The sequence below is a fragment of the Asterias amurensis genome, chromosome 11 (assembly GCF_032118995.1).
Source record: "Asterias amurensis chromosome 11, ASM3211899v1".
Classification (NCBI taxonomy): Eukaryota; Metazoa; Echinodermata; class Asteroidea; order Forcipulatida; family Asteriidae; genus Asterias; species Asterias amurensis.
In genome coordinates this window covers 2,028,145-2,047,175 of record NC_092658.1, presented here as the reverse complement: position 1 = coordinate 2,047,175, position 19,031 = coordinate 2,028,145, and the positions used below count along the sequence as shown (strand labels likewise).

At 38.6% G+C, this 19,031-nt stretch overlaps 1 protein-coding gene across 4 annotated transcripts in view; it reads right to left on the bottom strand.

The window, feature by feature from the left end:
- Window positions 1–19,031, bottom strand: part of LOC139943974 (uncharacterized) — a 176,781-nt gene that overhangs the window by 24,993 nt on the left and 132,757 nt on the right. For 3 of the 4 annotated variants that reach the window (XM_071940893.1, XM_071940895.1, XM_071940894.1), the window contains exons 4-7: window positions 12,799–12,920; window positions 6,673–6,809; window positions 3,497–3,592; window positions 662–873 (exon numbers count right to left, since the gene is read on the bottom strand). In XM_071940893.1, coding sequence (XP_071796994.1) covers window positions 662–873; window positions 3,497–3,592; window positions 6,673–6,809; window positions 12,799–12,920 — 567 coding nt within the window. The remainder of the gene's footprint in view (window positions 1–661; window positions 874–3,496; window positions 3,593–6,672; window positions 6,810–12,798; window positions 12,921–19,031) is intronic. The other variant, XM_071940896.1, reaches the window with a different exon arrangement.

The following is a 19,031-nucleotide window of genomic DNA, read 5'->3' as shown; positions in this document are numbered from 1 at the left end:
ACTAAGAATAATGCTAAGCAGAATCAGGTTACCGGCTCAAATGTAACATCATTCATAATGTTATCACTGGTATTGTTCCTTTCCTTAGCAATATTTTCCTCTTAAAGGCAGTGGACACTATTGGTAATCGCCAAAGACTAGCCCTCACAGTTGGTGTATCTCAACAAATGCATAAAATAACAAGCCTGTGAAAATTTGAGCTCAATCGGTCATCGAAGTAGCGAGATAATAATGAAAGAAAAAAAAACTTGCCACACGAAGTTGGGTGCGTTTACATGGTTGATTTCGAGACCTCAAGTTCTAAATCTGAGGTCTCAAAATCAAATTCGTGGAAAATTACTTCTTTCTCGAAAACTGTGGTACTTCAGAGGGAGCCGTTTCTCACAATGTTTTATACCATCAACCTCTCCCCATTACTCGTCACCAAGAAAGATTTTATGCCAATAATTTTTTTGACTAATTACCAATAGTGTCCACTTCCTTTAACACTTAAAATCTTCATACAGTTTGGCTATAATAATTTGATTACAGGTATCTGCCACACAAGATGTTTTGTGTTTAGAAACTCTACTAAAACAATACATTGACAATCATTGTAAATGATTTTCCTTTTTTTCCCCAAGCTTCGTTACAAGTTTAACATCTTATGTAACTTTCTTACCCTGGCTATCGGTCATCTGTTTGGAGTATCTCTTGGTTCGATCCTTCCCTCCTCCATCGACATCCGTGTTGCTCCCACTCCTCTTCTTCGCCGACCAGCTTCTGTGGAGCTTTTGGGGCGCCGTCGGTGAAGGCGGAATGGAGGACGCCTTGCTCTGATCGCTGGTCTGCTGTAGGAGATTCTCCATGCTATGGGCCTTCCGAACATCACCACTGTCAACAAAGAAAGAGCAGAAGATGTTTTGGAATAAGACAGAGAAGTGAAATGGAAGAAGATGATGGATGCTGAGGTTATAAGAGAGCGGAGCAAGTTGCAACCAAGGCCTGATTTCATAAATCTGTTAAGCAGAATCTGCTTGGCACATTTCTTTCTATAAGCAAAGATTGAGTGGGGGACAAGTTGCAATAATGTGAGCTTTATGGAGTTTAGGCTGGTAACAAGTTTCTGTTAAGCAAAATTTGTCTGTGTTTAGCAAGTTTTTATGCTTACAGGATTTATGAAATTGGGCCCAGTACATCAACTTTGCTACAATAGACCTTTTGCGCATGTTGTCATTTTAGTAGGGCGCCCTCAACTAGAGGTAACAAAAGTGGTTGTTCATTGGCCAATCCTGTGAACCGCAGGTACAAAGCCTGCAAGTTTTCCAAATTGTTTCATTATCAGTTTACCTCTAAGATAGCGGCTGGATGACGTACATGCATTAAGTCTATAGCTGCAAGCAATCAACCTAAATCTTTATCATAACAAATACATCAGTAAGCGGTTTGGTATTTGCTCAATGTAGCATTTCACATGCTCCCTTAAGAAGCGAAAACAAAAATCTAATCTAATGAACTATTTGTTCACTGCTCGCTAACTAAAATGAAGTCTCAAAGGAGAAATCGCACAAAAAGATGATTGAAAATGAGAAAGATGTGTCAAACAGAGTTGAAAATGAGAAGTTAACGATAAATCAACGAATGAAATGAAGAAGTATGGAGTGTTAGTAATGCCATCACCTACTGCACATGAAGATATATGATGATTACACTCATAAATACACAACATAATCTTTTCTGCTTCTTTTAAAAATGTTGTTCTCAGGCCATAAATATATTACAACGATAAGTTAACGATATTTCAGCAAACGAAATGAAGAAGTATTAAATTGTAGTGAAGCCCTTACCTACTGCACATGAAGATATATGATGCTTAATCACTCATAAATACACAACAGAATCTTTTCAACTTCCTTTAAAAACGATGTTCCTAGGCCATGAATAATTTACAATGATAAGTTAACAACATTCCAGCAAACGAAATGATGAAGTATGGAGCCCTTACCAAATGCAATGAAGATAACTAATGCCTAATCACTCATAAATATACAGCATAATACTTTCTACATCCTTCAATATGAGGTTCCTAGGCCATGAATATTTTATACAAGAACTCCCTCTTAGATAATCATCAACATACCTCCCTCCCAGCCAGCTACAATCTTGAGAAAAATTCTCCTTCAAATCGGCAAGACACTTTATTGATTGTTTTCAAGACTCTCCAATGAGCTGTAAAGACTATCTTAATACCAAAGAAAAACATTTTCGCGTCTGGCTGACTTCTTATATCTAACCTATTAACTGATTAAGTCCACGCCTTTTGTTAGAGGTTATGACCGAAAAATATGTGTTGACTGGTTTATATTCAATGGCCTCACTGAATGATTACCGGCTTAACTTATTTTCTCCAATGTGTCCGAGGCTGGAAAACAGTGGAAATCCCGATTTGTTAGTCCAGTTGATGAAACAGGCTTCAGTGAAAATCCATGCAAGGCTAAACAAGCCCCTAATTTGTTCTGGGCAGACAATTTCAAAGAATGTCACTAGCTGTGATATTTCAGTAAAAACCATCACAAAGAATCAACGCTGAACAGAGATATTGACTATTAAGGAGACTGCCAACACAGGGCTGGATAGCTCAGTTTGTAGAGCACGGGTTCCTTAATCCGGAGGTCGTTGGATCAAGTCCTGTTCAAGTCAATTTTTCTTTGATCAAACCCAAATCAAAATCACAAGATAACACCTATTCTTTCTTTTATTTTAGAAGGATGTACGAGAGTTGAAAAGCATGAGAATGAATGAGTTAATTTTCAGAAGTATGCGTCTACGAAGATTTGAGTTGTGTTTGTGACGTTATTGGTGCATTTACTAAAATTACAAGGTCTGAGCCTGCGAGTCTTAGCGGGTCTTTGAGGTAGTAAGAGGGTGTGATAACTCATAATCTAAATCTAGAAAGCTATTTTTCTGACAATGAAACAGACAAATTTAAGATGATGAAGAAAAAAAAAATTCTCTCCTTTCTGGAAGGCACAAAACATTGAATGTGAAAAATGGTTTGCAGGTGCCCCCCCCCCCTTATTCTTGACTCTACCTCTCAGACGTTACAATTCAGGAGGTGTACAGACTCAGTGCATAACAAGAAAGACAAAACTACAGTGTGGACACAATGTGGACTATTTCTTTTTCCCATTGGTGATTGCTTTACTTCTTTCAAGTAAATCCAAAAGTTCAAGAAGGTTTAGAGAAAATCTTGAAATCAGGCCCATAGAAACAACATGCTTGATTAAAAGCTAAATTGCATTAAAATCAAGAGAGCATGAAGCTAGAAAACAATCAAAATTATACAAACTGCTTGTGGCGACACACTATACTATCAATGTGGTATTTTAGAAGGAATTAATGTGCTTCTTGAAAAAGAATTAGAAGGTGCAAAAAAGTATAATGGGTTAAAATTAGCATGATCTGAAAGAGGTTAACTAGCTTGTTTTTGCTTTTGGGTGACATCTGAAATTCTTACGATTTAAGTCTTAAGATTGGGTTGGCGTCACTCCCGGGTAAAACAACGGGCCAGAGCCAATGGTCCAAATTAGTTAGGGGGTCCTCTTCACTATTACTGTGCAAAACAAAGAAAGTCAACAATAAATAAAAAACAAACTGAAAAACATACAAAACACAAGGTTAACAAAACAACAAAATTACTCAACGTGTTGGTGAATGATGACACAAATAAAAGAATGTGTACAGGGAAAAACTTTCTTGAACAAAGATTTTTTGGAAAAACTCAATAAATAATGTAATTAATGTAGTAATTAAATAATTCAAACCAAAGTAACAAACTTAATATGATTGACGACATGAGTATCAACTTAATTTATTGCAATAAGTTATTTGGAATGTAAAGGAAACTTCCAATGGCTTCTTGTAGAAGTGAAACAGCAACTCTGACTACGGCTGTGACTTCATTTACTTATTACTTGTACAGCCCATTGACTGGTGTCCTATACCAACCCAACAATGAAGACAAGCATCAGTATTAAACCCCTTTCACACAAAGCAATTTAGCAAGGGTCCTTTGCTAAAGTAAAGCATGGTTGTAAAATTTCACAAAATATACCTTGGGTGACAAGACAACAATTTTTGTACTGTTTGCAAGGTTCTTAGGCCAGCCATATTTTGTTTGCATAATGTATTTTTTTTCCCGCCTAAAATAAAAATGTAAAAATGCTCATTTCTGGAAACATTTCATAGCTTGTAAGTCTGGAGAATGTTTACAATTCAGTTTCAAACCTACCGTGCTGTACTCAATAGGCTGCTCTAATTGTGCAAACAAATGACTGTGCCCCAAAACGGGAACCCCAATATAACTTCAATTAAATATCTCATTTGATTCGTTGATTACAACAATCCATCACTACGAGGTCGAGAATGATCACCATCTTCGCTCAAGCATTCCCACGGATTAATAAACATCCAAGTCTGGAATTCAACGCTGCCGTCGCTTCATCGTGTATTGCTAATCATTCTAAGATGTCCGATTGTGTTAACGAGTACTCACTTGAACGGCAAAACACAACCCCTGACTCCCCCTCAATCGAGCCATTCATAGTATACCACTGAGTAAATACCACAACTTGTTGTAAACTTAAGCGTACATAGTTTCAAAACAAACACAACAACTTTTTTAAGAGCTGTTATACATACAAGATTCAAGTCATCATATATAGGACTGGGGGGGGCGTGATAGAAGAAGCTACCACCTTAGGTGGGGGGTAAGCTTGTAAGATTTTAGGCTAAGATGCGATGAATAGGCACCTAATGGGAGGCGAGGGGTTTCTTTGATGAGGGGTTTGAAAAGGGTGACACGGAAACAACAAATTAGCGGGGATTTCTTTGGCCGTCTTGGCTTGCACCGCCCAGGGCGGGGAGAGGGGAAGACGTATAACAGACAAGACTTGTCTTCTTGAATCCTCCTGGCCATTGGCTGAAGGACTGAAGGTTTTCCCCCACTCAAGAGTTTGGATTCAGAGGGTTAAGACTTTTATTTGAAGATCTTATGTCTCAAGTTGGCAGCTTAACTCGACTTAAAAATAGACTTTTTGAAAAAGTGAAAAGCAGAAGACGCTTGGCTTACAGTGACTGCTCTTTGCAACGATTGTTATTACTATTATTTCAAGACAGTATTTGATTTAATTTTATTTTTTGGGGCCCACTTCATGAAACTCAAAGTCCTGAAAAATTTGTGGACATTTCAGACTTTGCTTTGTTCAACTTAATTTCTTGAAATTTGTTTTCTCCCCAAATTCACCTTAACGTCCAAACCAACCTTGAGAAAAATATATACAATTTTAAAACGACTGTTCTTAAATAAAAATTAAAAAGTCTGGACAAATGTGTCGGAAATAATTAGCTGTATTTCCAGCAAAATGGGTTTTTAAAAAGACGAAAACAAAAACGCAGTAAGGAACTTTAAAGCATTGCTATCAGCCATAAATTCATTTAAACAAAAAGTTTTGCCCCGTCATGAGTTGCCACGAGCACGACAAAAGCTTATCTGCTTTTCGTCACTGTCAATGAAGGCACCAGTGATGTTTGATATTGTTGGTAATTGCATGCCCTTCGAGCAAGTAGTGGAACATAAACACAAGCCTGGACAAGCACATCAATACGTGACTTCAAACTAAACAAATGAAATACACGCTAGCTCGGCTCCCCCTGTAGGGAAATACATTACAGCTCGTTAAAGGCACCTTTAAACAACTTTGGTAATTGTCAAAGACCAGTCTTCTCATTTGGTGTATCCCAACATATGCATAAAATAATAAATCTGTGAAAATTTTGACTCAGTTGGTCATCGTAAGTGCAAGTATTGAACAAAAAATACCCTTGTTGCACAAATTTGTGATCTTTCAGATGCCGAAAAAAGGCTTCAGACCTGAAGTCTTTTACTTTTTTAGTGAGAAATGGCCTCTTTCTCAAAAACTACGCTACTTCAGAGGGAGCCGTTTCTCAGAATGTTTTATACTATTAACAGCTCTCCATTGCTCGTTACCAAGTAAGTTTTTTATGCTAACAATTATTTTGAGTAATTACCAATAGTGTCCAGTACCTTTGAAGGGGAAGACTTGACATTTGTATTGGACGATTTGTTTGATTTCTTTATAAACAGACGCTTCTCTGTTAGCTCATCAGGGGTTCTTGTTACTGTAGGTAAGTTGTTACATCACAATAGCACGCAGCTACTATATGTGAAAGGCTTTTCACAATTTCTGGCTATAAAAATTGGCAATGCCTTTGTGTTTAATTTTCTAAAGAAAGTTCGCCCCATTAAAAAAAAGGCTACAAGCCACTCCTGGCAAAGATTTCACTTTTGCTGGCTCAAAAAATTGGCAACACCTTTGTGTTTGATGTTTCAGGATTTGCCCCAAACAAGGCTAAAAAATAGCTGCTCCTAGTAAGGGGCTAAAGATGAAAATGTGAAAACAACTCAGGGAAGCTGAAGAATGAATTGATATCCCTCTTCAAGCAGTCAATACTTTTAACATCAACGTACCAATAATTTTACATTAATTCCCTGGTCATTAGGCCAATAACATTCCTGTAATCTTTCTCAGCTCCCTGGGGAGTATACACACAACCCCCTGGAAAATTAGTTATGAGGAAAGTTATGATTCATATGAATGTCATTGCTCTTACCTGTCCACACTGATGGAACGCTGTCTACAGGGTGGTTTGTCACCCTTATTCTCTCTCCTGTCACCCTTTTGGCTGAGCCGTCGGGCAAGCTTGACGAGACCACTGCTCCCGTTGCTCTTACTGGATTTCTCCTCATCCTAACAAGAAACAAGAAACAACAGAGAAACACTTTAATAAGGATTTTCTTTGTATCATTTAAAAAATTAAACTGCAAGACAGGGGGGGGGGGGGGTAGAAAGGAGAGGCTAAAAACAAAAGGAAGCCCCGACGTCTACACACCGTCACGTTCTTTATTATTGGTGTGTCTCCTTGCAAATAGAAACAAGAAACCTTTGACGTCATGGCAGGAACCAGGAATATGTTTTCTAGTTAAAGTATAATAAAAAAGGCAATCCTGCATCCCCTCCTCTAAGTCCTTTCAGAAAAAAAGTTTGGCTCAGTGCCAGTCAGTGTGGAGTCAGTATGATCATGGAGGTAGAATGGTATGATAGACCAAATGGTACAGGGAAAACTTATCCCACACCCCCAAACGTAAAAACTCTTCGGAAAATAACCCTTTTAAAAACAAAGTTTCTTAATTATCATTCCATGAACCAATTGGAGAAAAAATGAATCCACCCATCCCCTTTAAAATTTGTTGTTTACTCAGTGCCATTCAGTATGTTTGACAATCGTACGACAGTTTACCCCTCACCCCCAAATACAACATTTCTGTTTAAACAGACCCTGTTAAAATAACATTTTCTTAATTAGCACTCCATGAAATAATTGGAGATAAAAATGAACCCCCCATCCCATTTTGAGAAAATGGCACTGTAAACTAATGGTACACAGTTTACCCGCACCCCCAAACGCAAAATTACTGTTTTAACCAACTCTTTAAAGATCACACTTCCTTAATTATCATTCCTTGAACCAATTGGAGAAAAAAAGGGATCTCCATCTTCTTTGGAGAAAATTGTTGGCAAATGGTACGCAGTTTACCCCCACACCCAAACATTTCTGTTTAAACGGACCCATCATCTAAAAATCACACTTTCTTAATTAGCACTCCATGACTTAATTGGCAGTTTCTCCCCATGACCCTCTTGACCAAGTGGCACCACATTACGTGAGGACACAAACGACCTTCCATAAAATTTATATTTCTATTCATACTGAAGTGCATGGAGTATAGGGTTGCAGCCCTTCGTTGCCTACGGTCATTTTAAGTTTGCATGCATGCATCATAATGTACCCATATGCTTTGCATTCTGTTGTTCAAATGCAGGGTAGAATTAAAGCATGCCCTTTTCTACATCTGCGGGACACCATTGCTGTTGTCATTTTGTATGTGTGTTTTTTCTTTTTCAGTAGGGGGGGGGGGGGTAGAGGCCTTGAGTTCAATGACCCAGGAATAAGATTGACTCTTTTCTTCACTTCACACAAGGCCATTGGCCATTTGCAAAGTTTGATTTGAATAATGTGTGGTACAATGGCTTGCTAGTGCTCAATAGTCCTTTCTCTAACTATACATTTGGCACTTAGTGAAGTTCTATTAAGTTGTGACTTTTTCCCATAGTCAAAAGTTAGCGCTTAAATTTGAATTCCTCAGAGACTGTACCTATAGACAGTTCCTTCGTCAAATCGTCACGCTCTTTGTACAGCAACCCCCAGATTAGAGCCAACCCTGGTACAATGCTTGTGTATGGGTGTTATTGCCGCCTCTTACAGTAACTACGCATTACCACTTGCCCCGAACCATGTCATCAAGCGATACATGTCACTATTTATGCAAATACCAAAAGCATTATCCAAACCTCTCAAGTCACAACCTCTTCTCAAAGAAAGAAAACCCAACATTATGTTTCAATGTTCAAATAATTTTCTCCGGGTGTAGCAGGACACTGTTAGACAAATTTGCCCCAACTTCCATGCAGTGCAGGTTAATTGTAAGAAGTTTCCTGAAAATATTGCCTTGTGGCATGAGGATTTTACAACGGAAACCCAGGCCTGTATGTTTAATTTTTGAAAGGACAAGGCCACCAAGGCATTTTCTCCTTATTAAAGAGGTCCCTATAAATAAATTTCTACTGGAGCATTTCAAGGGCACAAAGGCATTGACCTGGTGGGCATGGAGGTAATCACCTTTGTTGCCTCCGTGAGGTATTAACCTTGAAAACTATAGGCTGCTCCCCATTTAAATTTCAATTGGTATTGCTTTAATCATACTGGCGAGCAGGGTGTCTGACAACAAAAAGATGGCTGCAGCTGGCCAGCGAAAGAAAAGAAGAAAGAAAAAAACGAAGTCAAGATTGTTGTTGTCGGGATATAAGTTTCAATCATACGAGAAGTGCTTCATGCCATGTGAGTAGGGCCTCAGCCTGAAACTAGATTTGTTCCAGGGTGGGCAGTAGTTTGTTCCATGCAGGGCGGGCAGCAGTTTATGATGTGGTGTGTGGAAAAATGTTCCATAGATCAGGTTCAGTGAATTGCAAGGCACACGTGAACGATATGATTTGATGAGAACTGGATTCTGACCCTAACCCTAACTGGATCCTAACCCCCAACCCTGACCCTAGACCCTAACCCCAACCCTTGCATGTAAATAACAACGGGACTTGTCCGAACATAGGGGAGTCAGAATATAGAGAAGTAACCGTTTTTTACAAAGCACAGTGCAAATTTAAAGACCATAGTGAAGTACATTGGCATCTCTTCCCTTTTCCCGTGGCCTCTTGAAATGACCAGCAGGATCTTCAAACCTTACTCAACGCAAGTCATCCTAACACCGATTCTTCCACCTGCCATTTTATCCATTCTGACTGTTTGCGCCAATTTCCCTCGCTAAATTATATATATTTTTAATAGGCTGACGACACCAGAATGCTGGCGTGAAATCCACTACAAAGTATCAGGTTTTAATCCACGCCTGCCATCAGTGAAGCCAAGTGGCACTTGGTACACATTCAAATATAGCACCTCTGCCCGCCACCCACACTTGAATAGCTCATGAATTATGCATGAATGATGGCCCCCTCCGGGCCCTTTTTGCTTGGAGAGCGTTCAACCTACTCATGTGATTCACCAACACTCATGCACGCTACGGGATGGCGAGTCCCTCGTATACCAACCATGAGCATTAGGAAGTTGTGAGGTTGATCCAATAAAGAGTGTTGCGCGTACCATCTGCAGCTCCCTGGACGCTGCGCAGCAATCTTGCTAAATAAATGCCTGACAAAAATGGATGATTCGGCATCCCATTGAAGGGGGGAAAGTACAACCAGTTTAAGGAGTAATGTATGTTAAATTTGCATTGGGGATAAAGAATATTAGTTTGGGTTTTTACACAAAGTTGCAACGGCTTGTATTTTTAAGAGGGAAAAAGACGAGTTTAAAGTTGTACATAATTCAATGACTTTCCAAGTAGACTTTCTGGCAATAATCTACTCTGTTTCTTTTTGGGGTAATTAATCTTTCAATTGCAGCATGATCAATAACGTACTCAGAATAGCTGGGTCGAAGTAGGTCGGGGTGGGTACTGAAATGGTGTGATCCCTAAAGAGGTTCACTGGTAACCGGTACTCTGCTTCAATTGAGCTGTTTTGCTAACGCAAGAATATGATCTTAACAATCCATAAAATAAATACTGAGTTACCAAGGCAAACGCCCAGTCAAGGCATAGTAACCTACTCACCAGGGTGGAAAAGTTCAACTGCTGTTTCCTGTGTTTAACATTGAAACACGGAGTGGGCGAGTACTTTAAGCACATGCAGGTCCTAATCAGCCACTGTTGCTTTCGCAGATGATTCAAAATGGTCATTAAAACAGCACGTCATTTGCTGATTTAATGACAAAAGAATATTTTCACTTTCAAACAGATAAAGACAAACTACATTGAGCAGTCTCCTCGATCTCTACCTTCAGCCCAGGTAGAAGTTAAAGGCAGTGGACACTATTGGTAATTACTCAAAATAATTATTAGCATAAAACCTTACTTGGTAACGAGTAATGGGGAGCTATTGATAATATAAAAGATCGTGAAAATGGCTCCCTCTGAAGTAACATAGTTTTTTAGAAAGAAGCAATTTTCCACGAATTTAATTTTGAGACCTCAGAATTAGATTTTGAGGTCTCAAAATCAAACATCTGAAAGCACACAACTTCATGTGACAAGGGTGTTTTTTCTTTTATTATTATCTTGCAACTTCGACCACCAATTGTGCTCAAATTTTTACAGGTTTGTTATTTTGTGCATATGTTGAGATACACCAAGTGAGAGGACTGGTCTTTGACACTTACCAATAGTGTCCAGTGTCTTTGAGTGTGACGTCACATTGACAACGTTCAGGATCGTATTTCTTATCATTGTATACATGCAACACAAAATTTAACAGTGTTTCTATTAACCTACAAAAAGGTGTGTGAGTTTATCCTCATGGTGGCATATAAAATAACAAATTGAATATCACTAATCGACAGGGTAATAAGTTAAGAGAATCCTTATAATTAAAAAGTTGTTATACACGAAAGTTCACCCAATAAAAAAACAGGTCCCGTTTCAAACAACTCGAGAAATACTTGTGCAAAGCATTGTTGATTACACAGTATGATGTTATCAGTTACCAACCAAAATTACATTCAGATTGCATTGATGTGGCTGGTGCCCGACTCAAATTTTGTTTAGCAAATGAATTTGTCAAGCAGTATTTTCCGCAAAACAGAAATGAAATTGGGCCCTGATACCTACTGCGAATACATCCTGTTCAATATTCCCATAAGTGATTCCACAAAACCTCCCTAAATCTCACCTTAATATATCTTTCTACCTTTTGTATCTACAGAGAAAAAAACAACACCCTACAGCATAAAGCCAGATGCCATATTGGTCGTTGCCATATTTGCCGAATTACTTTGAGGACTCACATGCATCTTACAAAGTGCAAATAAATTAGATGTGCACATAGTACGACTCTGATTGGCATTTAACGTCTAAAAAGAACATGATTTATGTACAAACACCTACACAAATGTTACCACCCGAGAGGTGTTTTTCGTTTTCATTTTAAGGGGGCGAGAAGAACTAGAAAACTAAAAGCGTGCTGGTAATTATAGCCTTGTACTAAACCAAGGGGCAAAAAACAACATGTTTGTGTCATTGTCTGAGCAAAGTAAAGAAGTCCAGAGTGCGGTTATTTCAGTCTGCGAAACACTCTTTGAGGTACATTTGTTTATATAATAAAAAAATAATAAATAAAAAATAAAAAGGAGAAAAAGAAAAACACAAAATGAGAAACACACTACAAGCCAGTAAAGCCGTTGGTCATGTGTGTTGTGTAATGCACATAAAAGAACCAAGAGAGTACACTTGTTGAAAAGAGGAGGGATTCGCCTGGTGTTCCTGGTTCGATTGGCTGCATATTGGTCAACAGCACCTTGAAAACCATTAAATGCTGCTAATGTAAGAAGAGCAGGTCTCATAGTTTAAATGTAGCCCAACATACCTTGCAGGAAAATACTGACTGTTTAAAGGATTCCGGTACTTTTTCAAAATGTCCACAGATTTACATTAAACTTACAGGGTTTGAAGATAATGATAGTGGAAAGCTTCCCTTCAAATATTACTAACTAAGGTTGTGTAGTTTTTGAGAAATTAGCAAAACAAGTCACAAAATAGTTTGGTCTCATCAGACCAAAACTATTTTAGCATGTAAAATCCCCTTAACCAGTTATGGTATTATACCAAAACCATAGCATAACTGGTTAATACGTTTTTAAATGCTAAAACTGAGACGAAAATTATTACTTTTACTCATTTCTCAAAAACTACAGCACCTCAGTAAGTAAAATTTCAAGGGAAGCTTTCTACTATTATAATCTTCAAACTGTGTAAGTTTAATGTATATCTGTGGACATTGTGTTTTTTTGTTAGGAAAAAGTACATTACCCTTTAAGCGCCACTGAGTGACAGACGAGCGCTAAATAAGAATCTATACGTAGTCCCACAAACCTTGCATGAAAGTACGAGTGTTGAAGTGCCTTGAGCATCACTGAGTGATGGATATGAGCGCTATACAAGAAGCCACTATTATTATTATTATTACTACAAGTTGGAAGGAACGTCTTGTGAATTTTGGTGGCACTCACCGTGAACTTTGGCGGAACAGCGTAGTAGGGCTGCGAGGTGGCTCGAGCGAAGGGAGTGTCATCGATGGACGGAGACGGTGGTGGGTTCCTGGTCTCATCATCTTCCAATCTCCATGCCGCCCCTGTAGAGGATACCAAAAAAAGAAAAAGAGTTAGTTAGCAGAGTGAGTAAGCAGATGTTCACAGTCGCAATAGACCATGCAAGTCTCTTAAAAATTCAAACTTCGCGACCACAATTGGTCCCGTGTACGTTAGCTTTAATTCATGAAGGATACGTAAGTGCAAAAAATAGTTTAAGGCCTGACGTTTCGACCATAGCAGAGTCTTTCTCGAAGGCTAACATAAGGAAACATAGTCACACACTTAAACAGGTCTCGATCTTCAAATACGCATGAACCTTGCGCAGTCTATTGTCATCTTCCCTTTGTTTGTATTTCTCTTTTGCACCAATCCACTCCTAAACGTGGATGGATTCAAAGTTCTTGATGAAAATACCGTGACAGTTTTTTGCCGTTCTCTCAACAAGCAGACAGCTTATTCAACAAAAACTTTCACAGGTGACTTTTATTGCATCCTTCTTGATAACAAAACAATGATCCCACCTTTAATTACAGTTATGCTTGTACAAAATGTACTTTGCAGGGAGCGGATGGTTTACTAAGAAGGTTAAACCAATACCCCAGGTTGCTAACTCCTGTCCTAATCTCCAACCCACACTTATTAACTCATCATCATTATAACACATTTCAAAGATCAAAAGCGCCACAAATTAATAGACAACACTGGTGATACGCAACCACTACCCACACACTCCAAAATAACATCGGTTTCTTCTTAGAACAAAATAGCACTTAGCATTTTTTTTTTTTGGGGGGGGGGGGTGCGGTTTACAACTCATCACATCACAAACCCATTATAAAATTAAAATAACAGTGAAGTCTCTCCGAGAAACACTAAGGCTTGACCTTTGGTGCGAGTTACAAATACTAGGTAATGAAATCCCAGGAGACACTCTAGCCTCTGGTCATCTTAGTGCTTCCCAAGAAGATAAACAAAAAACCTCACTCTGATGGTGGCTGGCTTCTTGTGCAATCAATGCAAGAAGAGGTCTTCATTTTTAAAATTATTTTAGTGTCCACCCTTATCAATTTGTTCTAGGGGTTGAGAGTCAAAGAGGAACGCAGCTTTCAATTTTTTTCCCAAATCAATGTTGGGAACTCTCCTGGGCTGAATGTCATGGTTCTGCTTACCGTAAGCAAAGAATTAGCACTTACGGAAGTAGGGAATTCCGCACTTCCATCAAGCATATTTCACGGGTAAGCATGGTTAGCAAGGAATTTTTGCTTGTGTGCATACATACTCCACTTTACAAGGCAGTCATCTCTTATACACAGCTAGCCCACCTCAATACCTCAATCTTTGACAGATTGACACCTTTTCTCGGTCACCATCTTCAATCCCCATCACCTCCTCTTCGTTCAATCCCTTCACCCTCCTGTCTTCTATGTCTTGCAACCCTCTCCTCTTTCTATCTTTCTCATCTTTCTATCTTTCTCCTCGACCTCTCCATCTCCCATTTCATCGATCTTTTGCTCAGCTGAGCAAACCATCTGACCATCCTGATGATTCCATACACTTTACTTAATCACCGTGGTAATTGTGGATTATCAAATCTGTTGGAATCACAAGCCTCCTCCAGAGCTCTTATCACATCAATGAGGTCAGTGAACAAGGCAACAATATGGCCGCCTCTTCCGTATGGTTTTTATCCTCACAGAACTCTGGGAAAGTACCGAGTATAGTCGTTATCCTTGATGCCAATTTAACATGTATTAAATCGCTGCGATTGCGGTACCTGCTGCTTGAATATAGGATTCAACTGCCTCTAGCTACCAACCAATCTCTAGATTGGGAAAGGATGTGGGAATGACTCTCGAGTGATATGCCTGATTTTGTTCGCAGAACTCAGGAAAGTACTGAGTTTACATTGCTAACACACATCAGTGTACCGGTAAAACCAAATAATATATTCCCATCGCACAAACCATCTTAAAGTTCATGGTTATTTCCTTTAATTATTTCTGATAATGAAACCAAGAACCACTCCAACTTCAACAAATCTATTATTTATAGTAATAGAAAAACAAACAGCCATGAAAACAGAAGGCTGTGGCATTCTTAAGCCCTTTTCAGTCCTAGGCCATGAAGAATTCATACAAATAAGAGTAAACAAATCATCATTTCTCAATCTCCCTTCTCAAAAACATCTTCACTCCCACACACAAAGCCATAACCAACGTCAGAACTTTAAACAAACAACAACGCTGGCAGCCATCCAAGCTGCAAGTGACTTTTGTAAACACTGGGGTGAGACAGGTCATATTTAACCTCATAATAAGTAAATTAAAAAAACAAAAAAGGGGGGAAAATAATAATATTAACAGATGTTTAATTTGCATCGGGGATTAAGAATATTCATTTTGGTTTTGACCATCAAAAATGAACATTCTTTATCCCTGATGCAAATTAAAATTGTTGCAGTACCCGCCGCCAAAAACAGGTATCAAACTGCCTCTAGCTCCCGGGGCAATCTCAGTGGTCTAGTTGGTATGACACTGCTCTAGAATTGCAAAGGTCGTGGGTTCATATCCCACCCAAGATATATGCCTGTGATTCTTTTTACAGATCTTGAGAAAGTACAGAGTATACAGTGCTAACACACATCGGTGTATGGGTAAAAACCAAAATAATAATCTTAAGACTCCAATTCTCTCACAGTGAACCAAGCTTCCCCAATCCCAATGGCTAGCTATACATAGTTCTTCCTCGTGCATTTTGTAATTTTTTAGACCAGTCCCTTACATCCCTGTCTTCAACTTATCCCGTATCCTCAAGATGACAGAGGTTACTTTGCACAGAGATGGGACTGTATACTAAAGTGCTATTCACATGACAGCTATTTAACTGGGGTCCCTTGCTTAATTTTAGCATGGCTGTAAAATGTAGCAATGTTTGACAAGATTTTGCAAAAGAACTTGGACAGTAGAAAAAATTGCTGTCATTTCACACGAGGTACATTTTGTAAAATTTTGTACAACCATGCTACAATTTAGCATGGGACCCTTGCTAAATTGTTTTTGTATGAAAGGGATTTTTGAAGGTTATATCAATACCAAGGTTGCTAACTCCGGTCCTAATCTCCAACCCACATTTAACTCATCATCATTATAACACATTTCAAAGATCAAAAGCGCCACAAATTAATGAAACATCACTCATGGTACGCAACCACTGCCCACACACTCCAAATTGCATCGGTTTCTTATTAGAACAAAATAGCACTTAGGCCTTTTTAAGGGGGAGGGGGTTTATAAATCATTTGGCCCCAAATCTACCACAGTGAACTAAGTTTCCCCAATCGCAATGGCTAGCTATATATAGTTCTTCCCTCTTGCATCAAGTAGTTCTTTGACCAGTCTTTTACATCCTTGTCTTCAACTGATTCCATCTCCTCAAAATGAACCCAGTAATCATCATCGCCTAAACCCAGGTATCCCCAATTCACATCATCCCCATAATATAGAAGTTAACCTTATATTTAGACTCGGAGCGCTCGGATAAACCAGTGTTTGTCTAAAGATTGAACAGCGAGCGTTCGGTGATGTCCAAACAATCCCATGTAGCTGATTTGCAGTCTGAAGAAAGTTGTAAACAACGCTTCTGGTTGGAGAGTGTTCGCGACATATCGTTCATGGTGCCACCCTGACCTTTGCTACTAACCAATGTCTTGACACTGCAAACTCTTATTCATTAATGCGAGACGAGGAGCACTTACATGCATAAAGTCTAGAAAGGTGTCGGCATTAACAAACCCGAAAGTAATTAAAAAAAGTGACTGAATAATTTACCATTGACCTCTCCAGTCTACTACAAATATTCTAGATCCCACACATGTTGTTTCCCATCCCAATAAAAATCAATAAATTACAATCATTTTAAAATGTGGGACAACTTCACTGTAATCAAATCTGTCCCTTGTAAAATATGACGAATTCAAGTTAGTTTTTTTTTCCTCCCAAACTAAATTTAGGAGTTTCAACAGTTCAACCAGGAGCTGTTTCACTATATCAAGTGCTTTTCTCTCTTTCTCAAAAACAAAGTGATATCATTAATGAACATTATTTCTTGTTTGTGAAAGAGTTTTTTTTTTTTTTTTTTCACAGTCAAATTTTTCCTCACTCTCAATTCATCACTCTAGTAACAAAACACGATCTCCGACATAATGAATTTTTCATCCTATTAAAAGAGTTTTTTTCCCAGCCTTTGACACAGACATGATGGCAACAACGTGCAGACCAATAACCATCTAGGCCAGTGTTGAAGAAGTGCACGATTTGCTTAGCATAGACTTAAGGTTACCAGCCAAAAAATGCAAAGTAGTGTACACTGCTTGTGTCTAGTACTAGTTGGGGGCCGTGTCCCAAATTGGTGGCTGTGGCTGTTGCTAAGGATTTCCTATGCTTCAATCCATGATAAAATGGTGAGATAGCCGCAGCCGCAGATGCAGCCACAAAGTCAGATGGGGCCTAAAATTGTCTACTTTGCAGATTATACAACTGAGCTCTGCTTCAACACACAGGTTTGCATAGTCGGTTGACTTTAGATTGCCAGCTAAATTATCATACATTTGCTTGTTACTGGTATCCCTCATATATTTTCACAGTCAGGTCAGCAGTTTGGTCAGCAGTTTGGTCAGCAGTTTGGTCAGCTTGAGCCCTATGCAAAATTTCATAGATTTGCTAATTAAGCACAAATACAATAGTAGCCAAGCACAACAAAATTATGCTTACCAGAATACCATGAACAATTTCTCATTGGTATCATGCTGAGCAAAAAATTTGTAAGCAAAATTACCCGCTCAAAAGCACTGGTCACTATTGGTAATTACTTAAATAATTGTCAGCATAAAACCTCACTTGGTAACGAGTAATGGGGAGAGGTTGATAGTATAAAACATTGTGATAAATGGCTCCCTCTGAAGTGATGTAGTTTTCGAGAAAGAAGTAATTTTCCACAAACTTGATTTCGAGACCTCAAGTTTAGAATTTGAGGTCTCGAAATCAAGCCTCTGAAAGCACACAACTTCGTGTGACACGGGTGTATTTTATTTAATTCATATCTCGCAATTTCTACGACCAATTGAGCTCACATCTTCACAGGTTTGTTATTTTATGCATATATGTTTAGATACAGCAAGTGAGAAGACTGGTCTTTGACAATTACCAATAGTGTCCATTGTCTTTAATTTAAGCAGTTCTATGAAATTGTGCCCTGGTATGGGGTCTGTGGTAACTAGGGCTTGAAAATTACAGATGAAAAAATACCAAGGTTAAGTTCTAGGAATGCAAATGTTTAGTGAAATGTGAAATTATGGAGGACAATTTTCTCTAAGTCAAGTCTCGTCTCAATCAAGCCTTGGCTACGGCTAGTTCTGGAAGAGGCATTTCAGGAAGCTAGCCATAGCCAACTGCTGATTAAGCCATTAATTTGGACACAGTTTTGCATGGTATGAAAACGCAACACGCACGGTAAGAATCGTGTATATTTTCCAAACTCAAACTTCCGTGAACAAAAATAATCAAATCACTAGACTTTGCACGGCGAAATTCTCTTCAAAACATGAGCAATCATTAAAAGAATGTAATTTGCAAATGGTTCTCTGTACTCATGTTTACATCATTAGAAGTGATATTAAACACACTTTGCTGGAAGGTTCCTATTGTTAGCATGCAGCTATTAATACATGAAAACTGGCTCCCTGTTTAATACGATATTAAATGGCTCGTTAAACATTGCTGCATTTAAATCAGCATCAGTCAACACGTTTCCTTGTCCATTAAAGGCAGGGATTGTAACTTCACTTTCACATGCACAACTGTCACCTTTTGTACTTTGCTTTCTTTTTTTAAGCAACCACCCCCTCGCCCCAATTAAGGATTTTACTTTTTGGTACAGGAAAAGTCTTTTTCCTCCTCACCATCACATTGCCAACATTTGTATTTAAATTCACTAGTGAACTGAATTTGTGTTGCAAAACAAGTAAAAAAAAAATGTTTTTCTAGTAGTTGTTCTTATTACTAAACTTGTCATTGTTAAAAGGAAACAACATACATGCAGTAAAACAAACTGTAATTGTGATGTAAGAAAATTCAACATTGGTAGAGCACCCTTCA